The sequence below is a fragment of the Oryctolagus cuniculus genome, chromosome 14 (assembly GCF_051225735.1).
Source record: "Oryctolagus cuniculus isolate XC-2025 breed Fujian yellow rabbit chromosome 14, ASM5122573v1, whole genome shotgun sequence".
NCBI classification, from domain to species: Eukaryota; Metazoa; Chordata; class Mammalia; order Lagomorpha; family Leporidae; genus Oryctolagus; species Oryctolagus cuniculus.
The window spans coordinates 96,592,887-96,612,842 of NC_142880.1; the positions used below are offsets into that span (position 1 = coordinate 96,592,887).

Genomic DNA, 19,956 nt, shown 5'->3' on the forward strand with positions numbered 1-19,956 from the left:
CCCCACGGGGGTCACTGACACGCGTGCCCGGACTACACCTTCACCTTTACAGACAGCTCTGGGCCCAGCGTCCAGGTGGGCATGGGGACAGGCTCCACGGCACTCAGACTGCCGGGGAGAGGAGGGTGAGCAGAGCCTGCAAGGCCAGCACCCACGTGCCGAGAGCAGTCTTCCAAAGGATCAGGCGTGGGGCCTGGAGTTCGGCACACTGGGTTAAAACCCTCCTGCCACGCCGGCATCCCATACCGGAGCACCTGTGGGAGCCCTGGCTGCTCCACTTCTGATCCTTCTCCCTGCTAATGGCCTGGGAAAGCCGCGAAGACGGCCCAAGTGCCTGGGCCCTGCACCCACGCGGGAGACCTGAATGGGGTTCCAGGCTCCTGGCTTCAGCCCAACCCGGTCCTGGCGGCTGCAGCTGTTTGGTGAGTGAATCAGCAGACGATCTCTCTCTCCCCTGCCCCGACCCTGCCCCTGGCTTCTAAATAAGTAAAACAAAACTTTAAACAACAATCGTGGGGGGTGGGGGTGGGGCCAGGAGGCCCACATGCCATGTGACAGCGAGCCCAGCGCCCTGGGAGGCAGCGGACAGTGGGCCAAGTACTTGGGTCCCAGCACCCGTGTGGGAGACACAGCCCTGGCCACGGTGGGCACTGGGGGAGTGAACCAGTGGGTGCGAATCACGTGTGTCTGTGTCTGCCTGCATTTTCAGGCAAAATGAAAACAAGTAAGTTTTTTAAAAAATCATGGAAAACGTGTTTTAAGAAAAATATATTCATGGGTTTAAAAAATTTGGAGCAAAATAAACTTCTGCTTTAATTCCCCCCCCCCAGGCTGTTTGAAAGCTCCTGGGGGGGGGGGGGTTCATCTTGCAGCTCTGTGTCGCCTGTCAGGCGGCTGCAGAGACAGAAAGGGGGAAGCCAACCTGAAAAAGGACGCAGTGGTTCTTGAAGTCAAAGCATGGCGGTGGCGGGGAGACAGGCAGTGCAACCCCGGAGACTGCCCCTGGCCTGTCCTGCCAGCCCGGCCCAGGAAGCGGCCCTCGACGCGGCTCCGAGGCCCCATTACCAGCGGCCCCTGCGGCTCTGACCCTCCCCCTGCTTCCCGCTCTGGGCTGCCCCGAGCTCTGGAGGGAAACAGCCCGGTGCCCAGCCTTCAGGGGTTCCCTGTTGACCCCCCTGGGCCCACCTGCCCTGCCCTGGGCTCCTGGCCTCAGGCTGTGAGTCTGCAGGCCAGAGGTCAGCCCAGCCCAGCTCTGGACGTCGTGGTGACCGCTGCACCCGTCCTGGGCAGGTCTCTGACTCGTCAGTCCTCCCACAAGTCTATCGCTTTGGTTCACTCACCCCTACTTGCCCACGTCCTGGTGCCCACACCAAAGCTCCTGGACTTCCAGAGTGCGGGTCGTGGACCGACATGGACACCAGGGGGAGAAGCCGGAACTGCAGGAAAGAAAGGGAGGGTCTGAGCCTGGGGCCCGCTTGGATAGAGAGGAGACTCGGGCCCCCCACGGAAATGCAATGCGGCGCGGCTGTCTCAGGGCCCTGCCCGCTCTAGTGGGATGGGCTGGGCTGGAGACGTCCCCGAGGCTGAGCCCATGGCAGCGTGGAGCAGCCCAGGTAGCCGCGCGCCCCCCTGCCGACCTGTGACGCCTCGGGGGGTCCTCTTCTGAGGCTGGCGTCCAGGGCCAACCAGCCTCTCCCCACGCCCCTGCCAGCACCCCGGCGCCCCCGCGCCCAGCCAGCACCCCCGCGCCTCGCGGAGGGGAAAGTTGGCAGGTGCGCGGCGCCCGCGGGACAAAGCGCTGATGGGCGGCCGGGTGGGAGCAGCGCGCTCGCTCGCCCACGTCACGCCGGTGCGGGCTCGGCTGACGACCGCGGCGCCTGGGGACGCCGGCGCGCTCCGCTCGCCAGGTGCTCCGCCTGGAAATGTCTCCATTAGTTGTCGCCTGCTCCCCGCCGGAGCGCGCGCGCCGAGCCGCCCCGCAGAGCCCTCGCCGGCGGCCGGGAGCAGCCAGGCGCCACCGCAGGTAGGCGAGGTCCAGCGCCAGCCCCCGCCCCAGGGTTCCGAGACCCCTCCCCCCTTCCGAGGAGGCGGAGGCTCCGCGCGCGGCAAGGGGCGAGGGCGGCGGAGGCGGCGGCGGCGGCGGCGACTCCCGGTGCGTCCGGGGCTGCTCGCTGCTCCCCGCGGCCCTGGCGCCCACGCGGCGCGGGCAGGCGCTCCCCCAGCGCAGGTAGGGAGTGGGTTCGGCCTCGCAAACTTTGTAAGGATCGCTCCTGCGCCGGAGGGGACAAAGTTTGCCGCCCGCCCGGTGGGGTCTCCGGAGGCCGCTGCGTTCGCTGCAAGTTGCGGGAGGGCGGGTGCGGGGTCCGGCGTGGGAGGCGGGGTGCAGGGGCCGGCGCCGGGTGGTGGGGCCTGCTCTACGGTCGCCCTGACTGCGCTTGGTCGTGCCTGGAGAGGCGCCCTGGGAGCAAGCTGGGGCGCAGCGGGAAAGCCGAGCAGAGGGCCGGCGGGGTGGGTGTTTCGGGGACCAGGGCTCGTCCCCCGGGCTTTGAAGGGACTCCTCGGGCGGACTGCCAGGGAGCGACTTGCTAACCTCGGGGTGCACCCTGCGGCGCCGACAGCTAGCGGCCCTCTGGACCCCACACCTCGCCGGGATGTGCGGGAGTAGGGAGCGGACACAGCAGTCCAGCAAGGGCTCGGCCCTTCCCCACGCTCCCTGCCCCGCCCTCGCCTCCCGCTGGGGCCAAGTTCTCTGAGCTGGAAGGAGCTGGCAGCCCACTCTGTGCGAGCGGGGGATGGCCCGGCGAGCGGCCCTGGAGCGCCGGGGCCCAGCAGATGGCAGGAAGGACGGGCTGGGCCTGGCTCCGCAGCCGCTCCCCTCCGTCCAGGCGGCCAACACCAACCCCCAGCTGGGCAGGTGTGCGTGGGAGCCCCTCCTGCCCGACGCTGGGCCCCCCTAAAGCCTGGGCCCGCCCGCGTCCCGGGCTCCTTTCGCTCTCTGAGGCCAGCGCGTGCCCCTCTGCAAGGCCGAGCTGCGGCTGCGTGCCTGGGAAGGCGCGGGACTGCTGGCCGACCTGCTCACAGGTGTATTTAGAACCGGGTCCCCGGGGCTCAGGAGCTTTGCACGCGGCCTGTATGCGGGCTGAGGTGGCTCTCCCCGTCCGTCCACTCCGGGTTCCTCGGCCCAGCGCTTGGCCTTTCAGGAAGGGGACTTGGGCAGGGGTTCCAGGAAGATCTAGGGGTCAAGGCAGGCCCAGGCGGCCCAGGTTCGCGGGGTGGGCCTCGGCCAGGTTCCAGGTGTCCAGCAGGCTGCCCAGGCGCCTGCCCACCTGCCGGAGCCAGGCGGAGCTGACCCTGTGTCCCGAGGTGCGGCCAGCCCTGTCGGGAGCCTCCTCCTCCTCGGGGAACTGCGAGCTTCCCCTGAGCGCGGCCAGGCCAGAGCCCCAGGCAGCCTCAAGGCCTGGGTTGGGGTGGAAGCAGACGGTCCGGGTGCAGCAGCCAGGGCAAGTGGGGTCCCTGAACCCATTTCTGGGTCGAGGAGAAAGGGTGGCCTGCCAGAGATCCAGGCGGGGCTGCAGGCGACACAGAGCGCCGGTTAACTCAGCAGGTCGCAAAGGGAGCCTGATCCCTGCGGGGGCTCGGCAGAGAAGCCCCTGAAGCCACTCCCCCAGAGGCCCCCGCAGACCGGCTGGCCGGGAAGTGGAGGTTGCGCGTGCTCGGCTCCGGGCGCGAGAGCGCGTCTGCTCCGAGGAGAACGGCTGCGTGCCCCGGCCGCAGTCCCCCGCGCGCCTTGGCCCGCGCGTCCCGGGAAAGAAGCGTGGCGCGCAGGCCCCGGCGCTCGCTCCGGAGCACCCAGGCCCCCACCTCCACCCCAGGCGCAGGGCGAAGGCCTCCAGGCCCTGGGCCCTGACCTCCCTCGCCCCCCACCCCGCCCCACAGCCAGGACGGTGCGAGTTGTTTGTAAACAACAAATAATGGCAAGTAGGAGGGGGTGCGGCGAGAGCCTCAGCCAAAGCCGGAAAACGGGCAGGCGTGGGGAGGGGCGTGGGGGAGGGGCGGCAGCGCGGGAAGGCAGCGAGATTGAGACGCGATTCCAGCGAGAAGCCCGGTGGCTAGTTTCTTATTATTTACAGGAAGGTGATATTAGCAATTCGGGTGAGGGAAATAAACGCGGCCCGCCGTGAAATCAATACGGGATCCAGGAGCGATCGCGAGCGTCGCCTGGCTCCGTCCGCTGTCCGCGACTGCCGGCGGCCACGCTGACCCGTCCGAATCGTTTGCATGGAGCGGCCGCTCATTATTTCCGACGCCTTCCGCGCGCGCGCGGCTCGGACGCGCCCGGCTGCGGTCCAGCGCGATCGCAGAACTCGGATTTCCATCTGTAAATTAAAGCAATTACGCAGCAGATATTATATGATGTGTGCCGCGGGCTCCGGGTAGTCATCAATCACCTTCCACCGAGCTGTCAGGGCCGGCGGATTCGCTTCTGCGAGGCAGCCCCGCAGCCCGGGGCTGGCGACACCGCCATCATCCATGCGAGGGTGACCCGGTGAGCCCAGGAATCTTTCCGAGCAAGTCTGCACAGCGCCGCCCAGCGCGGCTCCGCTCCCGGGCGAGCGCGGCGGGGGCGGGCCGGGACCCCGGAGCGCGGCGGCACGAATCGCGCGGAGACAGTGCGGAGTGGCCCGGGCGCCCCCTCGCCGCCTGCTCTGTGGCCTCCCCCTCTGACCTCGGGCAAGCCCTGGGGCGCGCACCGGCCCTCCTCCCCGCACCCCTCCCCCGGCAGGAGGCTGCGCAAAGGCGGACAGGGGGAGGGCGCTTCTGCCCGGCGCCCGGCGCCCCCCTCCCCCGCGCCCAGGCCGGCAAGGAGGGGCCCCGGGGCCGAGTTGGGAAACCTGCTCTTCAGAGCGCGCGGGGACCTCTGGCGGCGCCCGGCGCAGCCTCGGGAGACCGGGAGCGACCGGAGCTGGGCGGCCCGCGGGGGAGGGATGGGGGGCGAGGCGGGGAGGAGAGGCCAGGGCGGCTGGCTGCGCGGAGACCCAGAGGGCCCGAAGCGGCGCGGGGCCGGCGCTCTCCGGGGAGGGCGCGCAGCACCGGGGCCGCCAGTCCCGGGGCGTAGTGTCCGGCTGTGGGGAAGGCCCGGGTGACCTCGCGCCCGAGGACATCTCGCCCCCCGGGGCCGGCGCTCCGCGGCCGCAGGTGGCTCCCAGCGCCCTTCGTGGTCGGGCCGGAGCTGCTGGGAGGTGTGGCCGAGCCTGCAGACAATGGCGGGGAGAGGCTGGGGCTGCCGCCGGCGCGCGGTTCATTTTAACTGTCGGTGACATCCTCAGCGAAGGCTCGGTCGCGTGTCCCTCCCAGGCCTCATTTGTAATTGAGACGAATGATGGCAGCGGGGCGGGCAGGAGCAGCTGCTCGTTAATTAATTTCTAATTAAAAGTGCTTCAGTCCTCGGTGACTAAGGAGAACCCCGCGCTTCGGCGCAATGTCGGCTCCTGGGGCGGGATGCAGGCGGGAAGGCCCCAGGCCCCTTCGCCGGCCCGGGGTGCGCGGCTCGGCCCCGCCAAGTGACCCGCGCGCCCGCGGCCAAGCCGGGCAGGGGCCTGTGCTGACGTCAGAGCCAGGGCCGCTTCAAGCGAGCCCATCGGCCGCTGTGGGGACGCGCGCCCCATTATCCCCACGCACCCTGGTTTTTTCGCGGTGGGTGGGTGGCAAAGATGCTGTTCTGTGGCCGCTGCGAGGCCGGGCGGCCCCAGAGCTCCTCGAGGCTCCGGATCCCAGAAGCTGAGAGCCAGCTGCTGCGGCCCTCGCGGCTCACTTTCTTCCCGCGTTAGAAAAGTTTGCGGAGCGCGTGCTCGCATTAACCGGCTCTCCCGCTCCGCCCTCCCAGCGCCTAGGAGCCCCCAGCCTGCAGCCGCGGCCGCGCCCCCGAGCAGGACCCCGCCGGCCACGCCCGCCATGTCCTACACGCAGTTCGGATACCCCTACTCCTCGGCCCCCCAGGTAAGGAGCAGCGACGGCTGCGGGGGATGCGCGGCGCACCGAGGCCCCGTCCCGGCCAGCGGGCAGGGCCTGGCTCGTGCCGCGCGACCCCTCCTCTGGCGGGTGGACTCTGGGAGGGAAGGGGCGCCGTGGAAACCCGGCTGGGTGGTGGGGGGTCCACATTCCCATCGGAGCCCCGACACCTGGGGAGCCGGCGGACAAGGAGACACGTGGCTCACGAAGGTGTCGTTGACCCCGGGGGCCCGGAGCGGGCCCTGCGTGGCCACAGGCGGCCGGGAGCGCCCCCGAGGGCCCCGCGCTTCCTCGCCGCCCTCTCCCCGCAGTTCCTGATGGCCGCCAACTCCCTGAGCGCGTGCTGCGAGTCGGGCGGCCGTACGCTGGCCGAGCCCGGGCCCGCCGCCTCGGCCCAGGCGCCTGTCTACTGCCCGGTCTACGAGAGCCGGCTGCTGGCCACCGCGCGCCACGAGCTGAACTCGGCCGCAGCGCTCGGCGTCTACGGAGGCCCCTACGGGGGCTCACAGGGCTACGGCAACTATGTAACCTACGGCTCCGACGCGTCTGCCTTCTACTCGCTGGTGAGGGGCGCCCCGCACCCCCGCTGCCTCGCGCCGGGACGTGGTCCTGGGTTCCGGGCCACTGCGCCTTCCGGGTCGGGCTCGCGCGAGGGGAGGGGCAGGCGGGCTGGCGTGTCGGACGCCGTCATTGCCCTGGGGTCTCCCTGGGACCCCGACGTGGTCTCCCCGTGCATGCGCTCGCCCCTCCCCCGCCCCGCCTCCCTCCCCACCCCTGCCCCGCCTCCCCAAGCCCCCACCCCAGCGCCCCTCCCCGCTCTTCGTCCTCTCTTCCGCTCCTCGACCGCGCCCTCCCTCTTCGGTCGGGGCTGGGGCTCGAACGCGCGGGGAGGAGGCCGGAGCCACAGGGTGAGGCGGGGCCGAGCGGGATCTGCGCGACGCCGCCACCCGACTCCTCGCCCCCACAGAACGGCTTCGACTCCAAGGACGGGACGGGGTCTGCGCATGCGGGGCTCGCGCCCGCCGCCGCCGCCGCTGCCTACTACCCATATGAGCCGGCCCTGGGCCAGTACCCGTACGACAGGTGAGGTCCTGCCCGGCTCCCACCGCAGGGCCGCTGCGTGTCCGCCGCCAGCCAACACCACACCAGTCCTGGGTCGCGGGCGACTCCCTGGCCGGCGTCCTGCGGGCCACAGCGGCCCGGCCCTCCCGCGTCGGGGCTCAGCACCGCCCGCCGTGCCACGATGTGGGGCAGCTTTCCTCCGGCCCAGTGCCCCTGCGCCCAGCGACAGCCTGCCCGTCGTCCACGGGCACCGTTACAAACGGAACCGGAGAAAGCCCGCTGAGCCCCTGCGGACTTGATGCCCACGGGTGGCTTTGTCAGGGTGCGGTCCCGTGGCTGAGGCATGTTTGGGGGGTCTCAGAGGGTGCTGCAGGAGCCCCATCACTCAGCCCCATCCCTTTGGTGAGGGTCCAGGCTCCCTGTGGTTTTAACAACATCCTCCCCCTCTGCCGCAAAAGGCCAGGCATGGCGGCGGCCCAGCTCCCACGGGGCCTTCTGACCCTAAGCATAACCCCTGCCCAGCCAAGCCAAGCCCGCTGCGCCCCGGGGCTGCCCGTGGCACGGGCTCTGCGGCCGGTGCCCCATTGTTGGGCCTGTCTCCAGGTATGGGACCGTGGACAGCGGCACGCGGCGCAAGAACGCCACGCGGGAGACCACCAGCACGCTCAAGGCCTGGCTGCAGGAGCACCGCAAGAACCCCTACCCCACCAAGGGCGAGAAGATCATGCTGGCCATCATCACCAAGATGACCCTCACGCAGGTCTCCACCTGGTTCGCCAACGCGCGCCGGCGCCTCAAGAAGGAGAACAAGATGACGTGGCCGCCGCGGAACAAGTGCGCCGACGAGAAGCGGCCCTTCGCGGAGGGCGAGGAGGAGGAGGGCGGCGAGGACGCCGTGCGGGAGGAGGCCCCTAAGGGCGCCAAGAGCGGAGGTGCGGGCGGAGGTCTGCCTGCTGTGCCCGGGTCCCTGAGCCTTCCCCGGGACGCCCTGCGGAGCCGGCACGCGGAGCCAAGGCTTGTGGTCCTGCGCGGGCAGCGCCCCGGGTGTGGGGACTGTGTCAGCGGCGGAGACTGCACGCTGAGAGACGCTAGGCTCCCGTTTCCCTGTGGGTCGGAGGCTGCCCGTGGGCGATGGGGGTGCTTCTCTCAGCTCCAGGGGGGGCTGTGGGCGGGGGCTGCAGCTGACCCGCTGACCTCTGGCCCTCCACTGGCCACGTGCTCTCTCCTGACAGACCGGGACAGCAAAGAGGAAAAGGAGCTGCAACTTAGTGACCTGGATGACTTCGACCCCCTGGAGGCCGAGACCCCGGAGTGCGAGCTGAAAGCACCCTTCCAGCCCCTGGACGGCGGCCTGGAGCGCGTCCCCGCGGCGCCTGACGGTGCTGGCGCCCCGACCAAGGAGGTCTCGGGCGCCCTCTCCATGCCCCTGGCGGCCGGTGGTGCAGCCGCCCTGGACGAGGACCTAGAGAGGGCCCGGAGCTGCCTCCGGAGCGCAGTGGCTGGACCAGAGCCGTCGCCTGGCTCGGAGGGTGGCCCGCAGGTGTGCGAGGCCAAGTTGGGCTTCGCGTCAGCCACAGCGCCGGCAGGCCTCGAGGCTAAGCCGCGCATCTGGTCCCTGGCGCAAACGGCCACGGCGGCCGCCACCACCCTGAACCAGACTGAGTTTCCGTCGTGCATGCTTAAGCGCCAAGGCCCCGCTGTGCCCGCAGCCGCATCTTCGGTGCCTGCGGCGTCCCCCTCCGGTGCCCTGGACAGGCACCAGGACTCCCCCGTGACCAGTCTCAGAAACTGGGTGGACGGGGTGTTCCACGACCCCATCCTCAGGCACAGCACTTTGAACCAGGCCTGGGCCACCGCCAAGGGCGCCCTCCTGGACCCGGGGCCGCTGGGACGCTCGCTGGGGGCGGGCGCCAACGTGCTGACGGCGCGCGCCTTCCCTCCCGCCGCGCCCCCGGACGCCCCGGAGTTGCTGGCGGTGCCCAAGGCCGGCGGCAAGCCCTTTTGCGCCTAACGCGGGCGGAGCCGAGCCGAGGCGCGCAGGCGGCGCGGACTCTTTGACCGAGTGTCTGAAGGCAGGCGAGAGCGCAGCCTACCTGGCCGGCAGCCCACCGGAAGGGGAGGACCTGGACTCGGGCTCACGGGGCCGTGGACACGCCGCGCGCGCTGTCCGGCCGGCCGGGCACGCCGACCCTACCTGGTCGAGTCGTCCCGGTTTGTCCCCCGGAATTCGGGGAGCCGGGCGGAGAGCGCGCGCACAGAGCACAGGGAGCGATGGAGTCTCAGATCCCCGGGCGCGCTTCTCCTTTCGGGTCTGCGGCATGCGGGGGTCGGCAGGCAGCGTCCCCCGCCTGTGTGGGCGCCCGCGCATCGGCCCGCACCGACAGCACACTCCCCCCATGCACCACTGCTCACACTTGGTACAGTGATGGCTTCTAAATGTATGTCCACACCAGTAACTGCCTGCTTCGAGAGAGGCTCCTATAACAAAACCAATAAAACCCAGTGATGGTGTCTGCATTGCGAAGTGAACTCAACACCCACACCAGAAGATCGGCACCTCGAGGAGGCGGTGCCAGTCCCCCGGGAAAGGGCGAGCTGAGGTGGGGACTGGCCCCGGGAACCTCCGCCGGGAAGCGAGGCCCCGCGTGAAGGTGCGGGGGCTGCCCCACCGGGCTTGAGCGCGTCTGACCTAGAACTTCGCCGCGGCAGGACGCTGTTGAAACTGGTGTAGGAGACTCCCCCCGGGCTGTGGGACCGGGCCTGGGATCCCAACTCCGCAGGACCCCAATCACCCCACCCCCTTCACCCCCGCTCCAGGGACAGAAATGCGTCCTTAGGCGCGAACGGGAGGTGGGGCGGACCGAAAGGCCTCCGGGCCGCGGGGAGGGCTGGGGAAGGAACCCACCAGGCCTCCTCGGGCTGGGAGCGCGCGGGCCGGCCCTGCCTGGCCGCTCCGGGCTGCGCAAACCGCGGCCTTGCCCCCAAAGCCCACTTCCACCCGCCCGTCTCCCGTGCCGCCCCGCCCCGCTGCCGAGGAGGTCGGAGAGGTGGTCCGTGAGCCTGGGCGGGAGCCCTGGGGAGGTGGGGACCCGGACAGAGACTGACAGCCGCGGAGACCCCAGCTAGAGGTGGGACCTCGGCGAGGGGCACGCGAGGCCAAGGCTTTCTCGCTCCAGCGAGCCTGGAGCCGGGGGCCAGCCTGGAGCCTCGTGGGGGTCTTCGGTCCCCAAGAAGGCTCGGGCTATCTGGGCGCCGGGAACCGCCTTCGTCCCCGCGCGCGGCGGGTCCGGGACGCCCGGGTCGCCCGCGCGGGGCCCCGCCCCGAGCCCCGACGGCGGGGCGGGCGCCGGCGGCCGCGCGGTAATTGGATTGTAGCCGGCCCCGCGCTGTCACCGTATTGACTTTCGCGCTCCTGGATGATATTATCGAGATCCGGAAGCTCGCCGCTGATGTGCCTGTCAAAAGGCTGCGGCAGGAGCCCCCGGCCTGGCGAGCGAGCATCAGCCAAGATAATTTGAAGTGAAATTTTCATTTTGACAGTGAACCCCGCAATTTCCAGCGGCGCGGCGCTCCGCGAGCTCGCTGGCAGCGGCGGCTGCGCGGGAAGCCCACGTCTCGGGCTGAAAAGGGCAGAAGAACGCGAATTAGTTGTAACAGATAAAAGGGCAGAAGGAGGGAGTCAAGGGGACTTGACAGGAGGAGCGAAAGTGGAGTCCCCGGGGAGGGCGCCGGGCCGCGGCGGGGGCGCCGCGAATGCTAATGCGGCCGCCGAGCGCGCCCCCGCCGCGGGCCCAGACAAAGCCGGGCTCGGGCGGCCGCCGAGGCGCAAAGCCCGGGCTGGCACCTGGGCCCGGCGCCCAGGCCAGGGCGGCGCGGCGGGGTCCCGCTGGGCCCGGGGCGCCGAGCGCTCCCGCGGCCGCCCGCGCCTGGCGCGGTCCCTGGCGCGGGGACCCCCGTCGCGCCCGTGGCCCCGGCCGTCGGAACCCCGCGCGGCGGGCTGCCCGGAGCCAGGTGGAATTGGCGGCGACCGCGCGTTCCGGAACGCACTGAGAGGCCGCGAAGTGGAGCCCTCCGGGCCGGGGGCGGGCCGGGGGCTCGGGGGTCCCCGCGCGGCCTCCGGGCGGTGCGGAGGGCGAGGCCGCGCGCGGAGGGCCCGGGGCAGGGCCCGGGGCGGCCGCGTCCCCGCAGCGCGCCCAGGCGTGGCGCGGGCGGCGGCGCCGGGCGGGGGTGTTGAACGCACCGCGCTCCTCACGTGGCGCCCGAATGAAACCGCAATCAGCGGCGCGTTACTTTTCATTAAGCGGGTCTGACAGCGGCGCGAGCGGGCTCGCGGGAGCCGCGCGGGAAATATACGGCCCTCCCGCGCGGCCGGGCGCGTCCTAAGCTCCATTAACGCTCGTAGCCGCGGGACACGGGCTGCGGAGGGCGGCGCGGGCTGAAAGCTTTATCGACCCCGGACCGCGCTGACGGCTCCATCTTCTTTTTCTCCGTTCCTTTTTTTTTCTTTTAATTTATTTTTTATTTTTTTACTTTTTTTTTTTTAACTGAAGGGAGAGGCCCGGCGAGGTGCTGGAGTCTGACAGGGCACCCTCTGGACTAGAGCGAGCCAGGGACGCCAGCCCCTAAACGATGTTTAAGAGGCGGCCAACTAAGATTTAAAGCGGCCGGCCCCTGGCCCCTGAGAGCACCCGCGACCCGAGCTGTGCTGGCCCTCCTGCCCCTGCCCCCGCCCTCTGGGTTCTCTCTCTCTCCATCCCTCCCTCCCTCCCTCCCCCCTCCTCCCTTCCTGTCTCCTTTGCTCCCCCCACCTGTCCCCTAGGCCCACCCACAGGTGGCTGGGGCGGTGGGCAGCCCTGCCTGCCCGCAGTGTCCTCTGTGGCCTGGGAGGCCACAGGAGTCTAAGTGGCCTCTCCCAGGGGTTCAGGCCACGGCATGGAGCAGAGGAGGAGCCCCAGTGTGGGAACAGCTGTGGGCCGCCCCCAAACTACAGCCCTGGCCCCCCCGCACAGCCAGTGGGGGTTCCCCCTCCTGCCAGGTCCCAGGAGGGTGCTGGCTCCTTAGGGGGCTCCTGTGATAGCCAAAGCCTCACCTGGGTCACCTCCCTCCAGGTGATGCTGAGCAGGGCTTCTGTTCCCCGTGGGCCACCACCTGAAGGCACTGGACGGCTCACCCAGGCCACCTGGGAAGGCAAGGGCCCCAGGAAGGAAGCGCTGTGGCCCTGTGATGCGACCCCAGACAAAGGCCCTGCCAGGAGGGAGCCTACAGTGGGGGGCGGGGGAGGGGAGGGGAGGGGAGGGGGGAGGGGTGGCCCTCCAAGGTGTCCGCATCGCCTTTAGAGCAAAGGCCTTCTCCCAAGAGGAGAGTTTGGGGGTGCAGACTGGGGGCTCCCAGGGCCGGATCAGACTGCGGGCCCTGCGACAGGACGGGGATGGGGCCTCTGCGGAGGATCCTGGGCACCACCTGGAGCTAGGGGCGCTCCCCCCAGCCGCAGGGGCTCTGTGGGGGCCGCCTCCCCTCCTAACATCAGAACCAGGGCGAGGCGTCTGGCACAGCAGCAGAGCTGCGGCTTGCGACACCCCCGGGCCCTGCCGGGCGCCTGGTTCAGTCCCCGCTCTCTGCTTGCAGCTCAGCTCCCTGCTCGTGCACCTGGGCGGCTCCAGAACGTGGGGCCCTGCCGAGTTCTGGGACCTGGGCCTGGTTCAGCCCTGGTGGGTTGGGGGCATTTGGGGAGGGAACCGGGAAATCAAGATCTCAAAGATCCTCGATCACGTGCTGTGGGGCTGGGGGCTGGGTATCAGCAGGGTGGTCTGCGTGCAGAACTGTCACTCAGTCACAGGGGGCGGAGAGCTCAGATGACACGAGTGGGAGGGGCCACCCAGGCGGGGCTCTGACCTGCTGGAGAGAGCATAGCTGGGCTCTGGGCAGGGCCCCCAGGCTCTGGGCAGGGCCATGGGGGTGGCTGGGCGGGCACAGGCTGCTGACTCCGACCTGGGCTCACCTGCCAGGGGTCAGCAGGAGGTTGAGGTGTGGAAGACACACTGGCCGCCAGGGTGAAGGTGGCCATCGTGCACCCAAGGACAGAGGGACAGCAGCTGCCTGAGAGGACGTCACTGTCACCATCACCTACCAGACAGGGCCAAGGAATCCGAGCAGAGTCTTCGTGCCAGGCAACTGGAGCTGAGCCAACAGAGCCAGGCGCCACTGGTGCTGAGCCCAGGGTCGGGGGTGAGGGGGCAAGCTGGACACTGAGCCAGGTGCATCCTGGCCACACCGTGGGCACCCGCTTGGATGCCCTGCAGGCTCTGAGGCCGCTCAGGGTCACAGGTGGCTGGAGGCAGCTCCCACAAGGTGGGGGGACGATGCTCACCCCAGCCCCAGCTGCTCCTGCCGTGGTGTGACGTGGGAGGAAAGAGGAGGCCAGGAGAGGCCCTAGGGAAGGTTCGGGGGTGAGCCCAGGAAGAACACGGGAGGCGAGGACACCTACATGTACACACATGCACATACAGTGCCCACGCATGCACAGTGTACACACACAGTGAACACGCACCCACAGGGTGCACACAGGCACTGCAAGTCACACGTGAGCACACACACTGTACACAGGACATTCACACTTGCGTACACATGCATACACAGTACACGTGCACACAGGCACAACTCATTCTGACGTGAACACATACCCAAACCCAGTGCAAAAACACACACACAAGCACACCCACATGTGTGACATGCATGCACACAGTGTACACGTGTGCTCACAGGCACAGCACTTTCACATGTGAGCATACGTGCACAATCCATGCAACACACACACAGCACATGCACACTGTCTCGGCCTCTTTCCCTCCCTCCCTGCCCCCCACAAGCATACTTACACTCATGTGCACATACACGTGTGCACACATGCACTGTTCCTCCCCCATCCGTGCACACTCCCAGGAGCACACTCATGCACACACGTGTGCTGCACCCAGGGCCACGTGAGGCTGCAGAGTTTCCCGCAGTGGGTGAGCTGTGGCCTCCCCACAGTGGCGCCGCGGGGCTGCAGCAGCACCCACGGCAGGCCGGAGGTTGCCCGGAAGGAGCCCGTGGGCTGCACCTGCGGGGGAATCCCAGGTGCGGGGAAGGACACAGTGCAGCCCCCTCCAGGGAGGGCAGCTGGGCCCAGGCCAGGGTCGCAGCCCTGCGTGGGGCGGGTGATGGAGCAGTGCCCAGTGTAAGGAGAACACGGCAGCTGGGCAGCCCGCCCCCCGCTCCGCTGCCAGGCCAGCAGCCCGCCCAGCTCCTTCCAGCCAGCTCCAGGATGCCCGCACCCCACTCCCTGCCCGCGAGCGCGAGCTGGGCCCCGCTCAGCCAGGCTCCGAGGCCCCTTCCTCGCCCACGGCTGCGCTCCTGGCCCGAGATCCCAGCAGCCTCAGCGGCGGCAGCAGGGTCTGTCCCAGCACACACGTGCTTTGCGCTGTAGTTGCGCTGCACATGGGACCTCAGTGAGCGACTTTGATCAGGGTCTCCGTGGGACATCAGCAGGTGCAGACGGTCGGCCTGAGCGCAGTCCAGCCGGGCAGCCGCACTCGCCCAGGGCGGGGGTGTTGGGCTCACCTCTGCTCCCACCCACCTCTGGGTCTGGTGGGCATCTCCTGTCCACCGTGTGGCCACAGCCGTCAGCCCTGGGCCTTCCCTGTCCTTGGGACATGGATGCTGGCGGAGAGGGCGGGGATGCCCAGGGGAGCGGAACTCAGGGCCGAGGGGCCACAGCTGGCTTCCCGCCTGGTGCCCATCCAGGGCGGCTTTCAGTGGTGCCCTCCCAGGGCCCTGTGGCGTGGGGGAGCCCCTCAGGGTTGATCCTCGGTGCTGGTCGGGGCCTGGGGTGGACAGCTTCGGGCAGGCAGGCGCCTGGGAGCCTCGGGGCTGAGAGCAGCCGGTTTTCTGGGGCGGCTGTGGAGCAGGAGGGGAGGGAGTGGCCCGGTGGCCTCCACGGCCGCCTCAGTGGCGCCTCTGTGGTTCGGAAGCCCCAGGCACAGGCATGTTGGGTCCCCAGGGGCAGTGGGGAGGGGCTCCAGGTTACACAGGAGCTGCCAGGGACCTCTTGGGGCCAGCGGCCACCCTACAGCAAGAGAGGGGCTCTGCCCGCTGTGTTCGGTAAAGAATCCCTCACTTGGAGGCCCTGCAGCTGCCAGCCCCCGGCATCCCCATTCCTCGGCTGCTGGCTCCGCCCTGGAGCCAGGGTTCTTGCTGTTATCTTGATTCTGACCCTAAACTGCTCCTTCCCCCACAGCCTCGCTGATTAGGGAGTTATCTGCTCCTTGGAGACTTTTTACCTGTTTCTGTGGTTCCCCCAGTGCTGCAGCTGGAGGCGGGGGCCTCTGTGTGCTTGGCCCCGGGAGGGGCACGATGTGGTCCTGGCCAGGACGGGGATGTGCTGCGCAGTCCTTCTACCCTCCAAGTGCAACGCCCAACACATCTCATGCCCCCCTCCCCGACCCCCACACAGACGCGCCCACTCTAGGAGACACGGGCATCCACAGGCCCTCCTCCTCCACTGCGTCCGTCTGGAAGCGCTGCCCTGGCATCTGGGGGGGCTTTGGTTCATCATCAGACCCCAGGCATGAGACTCCCAGACACAGCTGGGCGGACTTGGGTGGTGGTGGGGGTGGGTGTACACGGGGACCTATCCTGGGGTCACCCGCACAGTTCCCGTAAAGTCACTCCCAGTGTTCACGGCAGTGCCCCTGTTTGCTTTATTTTCCACCTTGGGGGCCTGGACCCAGCACCCACACCGAGGCTGGGGAGGCCCGCCCCAGGCTTGGGCAGGCAGCAGGGCTCAGCAGCCAGGGCCGCCCACCGGCTCCTGCACCCACGCACGCTTTGTCTGCGCCCCCCAGGCTCCCAGTGGCATCCCCCTCACCACACAAGCCCTGAAGAGGGGCATTGTCGGCGTCACAGCATCCAACAGGAGCCCCCCACCCCGGGGGGGCGGGGCTCGGCACAGCAGTGACAGCTGCTGCTCACAGCCAGCAGAGGGCTGGGGACAATGCTGTCATCCTGAGACCACGGGGAGGACTGGGGACATTCTCATCCTGAGACCACGGGAGGACTGGGGACACTCTCATCCTGAGACCATGGGAGGACTGGGGACAATGCTCTCATCCTGAGACCACGGGAGGACTGGGGACATTCTCATCCTGAGACCACGGGAGGACTGGGGACACTCTCATCCTGAGACCATGGGAGGACTGGGGATGCTCTCATCCTGAGACCACGGGAGGACTGGGGACACTCTCATCCTGAGACCATGGGAGGACTGGGGATGCTCTCATCCTGAGACCACGGGAGGACTGGGGACAATGCTCTCATCCTGAGACCACGGGAGGACTGGGGATGCTCTCATCCTGAGACCACGGGAGGGCTGGGGACATTCTCATCCTGAGACCATGGGAGGACTGGGGACACTCTCATCCTGAGACCACGGGAGGACTGGGGACATTCTCATCCTGAGACCACGGGAGGACTGGGGATGCTCTCATCCTGAGACCACGGGAGGACTGGGGACATTCTCATCCTGAGACCACGGGAGGACTGGGGATGCTCTCATCCTGAGACCACGGGAGGACTGGGGACATTCTCATCCTGAGACCACGGGAGGACTGGGGACAATGCTGTCATCCTGAGACCATGGGAGGACCGGGGACATTCTCATCCTGAGACCACGGGAGGACTGGGGACAATGCTGTCATCCTGAGACCACGGGAGGACTGGGGACACTCTCATCCTGAGACCACGGGAGGACTGGGGACAATGCTGTCATCCTGAGACCACGGGAGGACTGGGGACAATGCTGTCATCCTGAGACCACGGGAGGACTGGAGATGCTCTCTCATCCTGAGACCACGGGAGGACTGGGGACAATGCTGTCATCCTGAGACCACGGGAGGACCGGGGACATTCTCATCCTGAGACCACGGGAGGACTGGGGACGCTCTCTCATCCTGAGACCACGGGAGGACTGGAGACGCTCTCATCCTGAGACCGCGGGAGGACTGGGGACAATGCTGTCATCCTGAGACCACGGGAGGACTGGGGACAATGCTCTCATCCTGAGACCACGGGAGGACTGGGGACGCTCTCTCATCCTGAGATTGCAGATCACAGCCCTGGGGAAGCCTGACCAGAGCCTCTGCCCAGGACTCCGCTGTGTCTGCAGGATTTGCTGTGCACACGCTAACAGAGGGGGCCGCTGCTCTCTGGCCCGGGGCCGGGCTGGGCCCTGCGTGGTTCCACGGCTCGCCCACAGTCCCCGCAGGGCCCTGGCTCCGTCCACTCCCAAGGGCCGGCCAGGGAAGAAGGGAAGGGAAGCCTCTGCTCTCTGAGGACCTGGGGGGCAGCCGCGTGGGGCCCCTCCAGCTCGGGCGGGGGCCGCCGTCCCCTCTGGGACCACTTCCCTCATCCCGTGATCGCCCGGCGGGACAGAGTGGCGGTGGCTCTGCTGCCTGCCTGGTTACAAAACAGCCCCCAGGGTCTGCCGCGCCTCTGGAGTCGGTGCCTGGGTGCAGGGCGAGGCTGCAGCACGCACGGGGGGCTGGGCGCAGGCGGCCGGGGCTCTGCATTCCGAGAGCTGCAGGGCGGCTTGGAGGAAGCCCTTGGGGGGGCCGGAACCTGTGACTTCTGGGAACCTGAGCCCCCTCGGGCCCAGCACAGGAGCATCTGGGGCAGTTGGCTTGCTGGACACTCACTCAATCAGGGAGCTGGGGAAGCCGAGGCCCCCTCTCCCCCACCCCTGCCCACACCCCCCTGAGACCCCAGGGGGCAGGGGGTCTGCTGCTGTTCCTGGGCAGATGGGGCCCGGCTGACCCGAGGCCCCGGCCCTGGGCGAGGCCAGGTGTGCAGCTGGGGGCCCTGCTCGGGTCTGCTGGTTGCTCTGTGTGGCTTTGAGAGTGGACTGGAAGACCCACGGCTGCTACAGAGAACAGAGCCGGACACCAGCGGGCAAGGAACGCCTCAGGGAGACGGGGCTATGCCCAGAGCTGCCCACCTGGAGACAGTGAGAGCAGGGGGTCGGCCGCTACTGGCCGCCAGCGCTCCAGCCACACAGCCGCTGCTGGCGGCCCCCGGGGCCCCGTACCCCGCGGTCAGCACAGGGGGTGACCACAGAGGGGAGACTGGGTGATGCTCGCTCGCTCACTCTCTCTCTCACACGCACACACACGGGCAGGGAGATATGCCTGGAATCCTGGTCTCTGGTCTTTTATGTCCTGTGTCCTGTGGCCAGAGGGAAATTACAGCAACCGAGACAGGCAGTGACCTTATTAGGAGCCAGGCCCCATGGAAGCGATTAAGTAGAGACGGAGTCGTCAGGTGGGCCCTGACCAGTCTGACCGGTGCAGCCATGGGGGAAGCACGCACGCAGGCCGCGGGAGCACACGCAGGGGCGCTCTGCAAACCCAGCAGAGGCCTCGGCAGGAGCCTGGAGCGGCCAGCCCGCAGGACACAGACCACGCGTCCCTGTGGCCCAGCCCCGTCTGCAGAACGGCATTATGGGGCCATGTGGTGGCACCTGACACGTGTGTGCCTAAAACACACACCACCAGATGCCTTCCTCCTCTGCACATGCATGCACCACACATACACACTACACACATGCACACCACACAGTAGATGCCATACAATTGACACTGCACACATTACACATGATACTACACACGTACATAGGTAGACACACACTACACACATTCTACACGTGCTACACGCTACACAATTCCACATGTGACACACACTACACTACACACGCATACACTGCACAATTACACACAATACTACACACGCACACACTGAATACACACACTACACACTAGACACATTCTACACAATACTAAGACACAGACACACACATGCATTTTCCACATGCTACACAGTACACATGCATGATGAACTACACACTGTGCACACAACACTATAAACATGCATTGTTCACACATGAACACACATGCACATGACCCAGTGATGTCCAAATGCTTCATGCATACACACATATGATACGTGTACACGCAGAGCATGTGGGGAAGGGGCCAGCGCTGTGGTGCAGAGGGTCAGCCCACTGCCCGCTCCCATGTGAGCGCCAGTCCCAGTCTCAGGTGCTGCACTTCCAATCCAGCTCCATGCAAACGCTCCTGGGAAAGCGGAGGGAGGCGGCCCATTCAGACACCTGCTACCCTGTGGGAGACCCGGATGAGCTGCAGGCTCCTGCTGTTGAGGGAGCGAACCAGCAGACGGAAGCGCTCACACGCGCTCTCTCTCTCTCTTACTGTCTCTCTCCCTCTCCCTCTCTGTAACTCTGCCCTTCAGATAAATAATAAAATGAACATTATTTTTAAAGAAAGGAACCTGCGGCCCGAGCCGGGGGTGCCTGGCTCTCCTCCTGGCGGCTTCCCTGGCACAGACGCGTTTCCCTCTGCACAGCCGGGTGGGGCAGGTCACAGACAGCCGCTCTCCGTGTAGACGAGAGACTGGGTAAAACCACAGAGAAGCACCCCTGACGGCTGTCACACAGCAGCAGCAAGACGCCCTGCAGGGATCACTGGGCATTGATTCAGGATAATCAAAGAGGCCCAGTGGCCCAGGAGCTGCCCCGCGGCTGCCCTGACCCAACACAGGCCTCACTGCCAGGGCCCATGGCCCCGGGGAACCTCCACCTAGTGCGGTCCTCTCTCTGCGGGCACCGGGGTCAGAAAGATCTCTGGGTAGCTGGGAGCCCCGGGCTCAGTGGACCCCCAGCCAGGCCTCGGGGTCAGCCGGGAGTCGGGAGCCCAGCTGAGCGTCCCCCAGGCCCCTTCCTGCCCCGGCTGTGTGTCTTATCAGGCAGCACTCAGCGGTCTTGGGGCCTGCGGACAT

The 19,956-nt window shown here is 67.9% G+C and overlaps 1 protein-coding gene across 1 annotated transcript; it reads left to right on the top strand.

The window, feature by feature from the left end:
- Positions 1-2,118: 2,118 nt before the first annotated feature.
- IRX4 (iroquois homeobox 4) lies at positions 2,119-9,582 on the top strand. The gene is made up of 6 exons (XM_051842426.3): positions 2,119-2,227; positions 5,885-5,997; positions 6,321-6,572; positions 6,977-7,092; positions 7,675-8,003; positions 8,304-9,582. The coding sequence occupies exons 2-6, from the start codon at positions 5,953-5,955 to the stop codon at positions 9,080-9,082; spliced, it is 1,521 nt and encodes a 506-aa protein (XP_051698386.1). The 5' UTR covers positions 2,119-2,227; positions 5,885-5,952; the 3' UTR covers positions 9,083-9,582.
- The last annotated feature ends 10,374 nt before the right edge of the window (positions 9,583-19,956 follow it).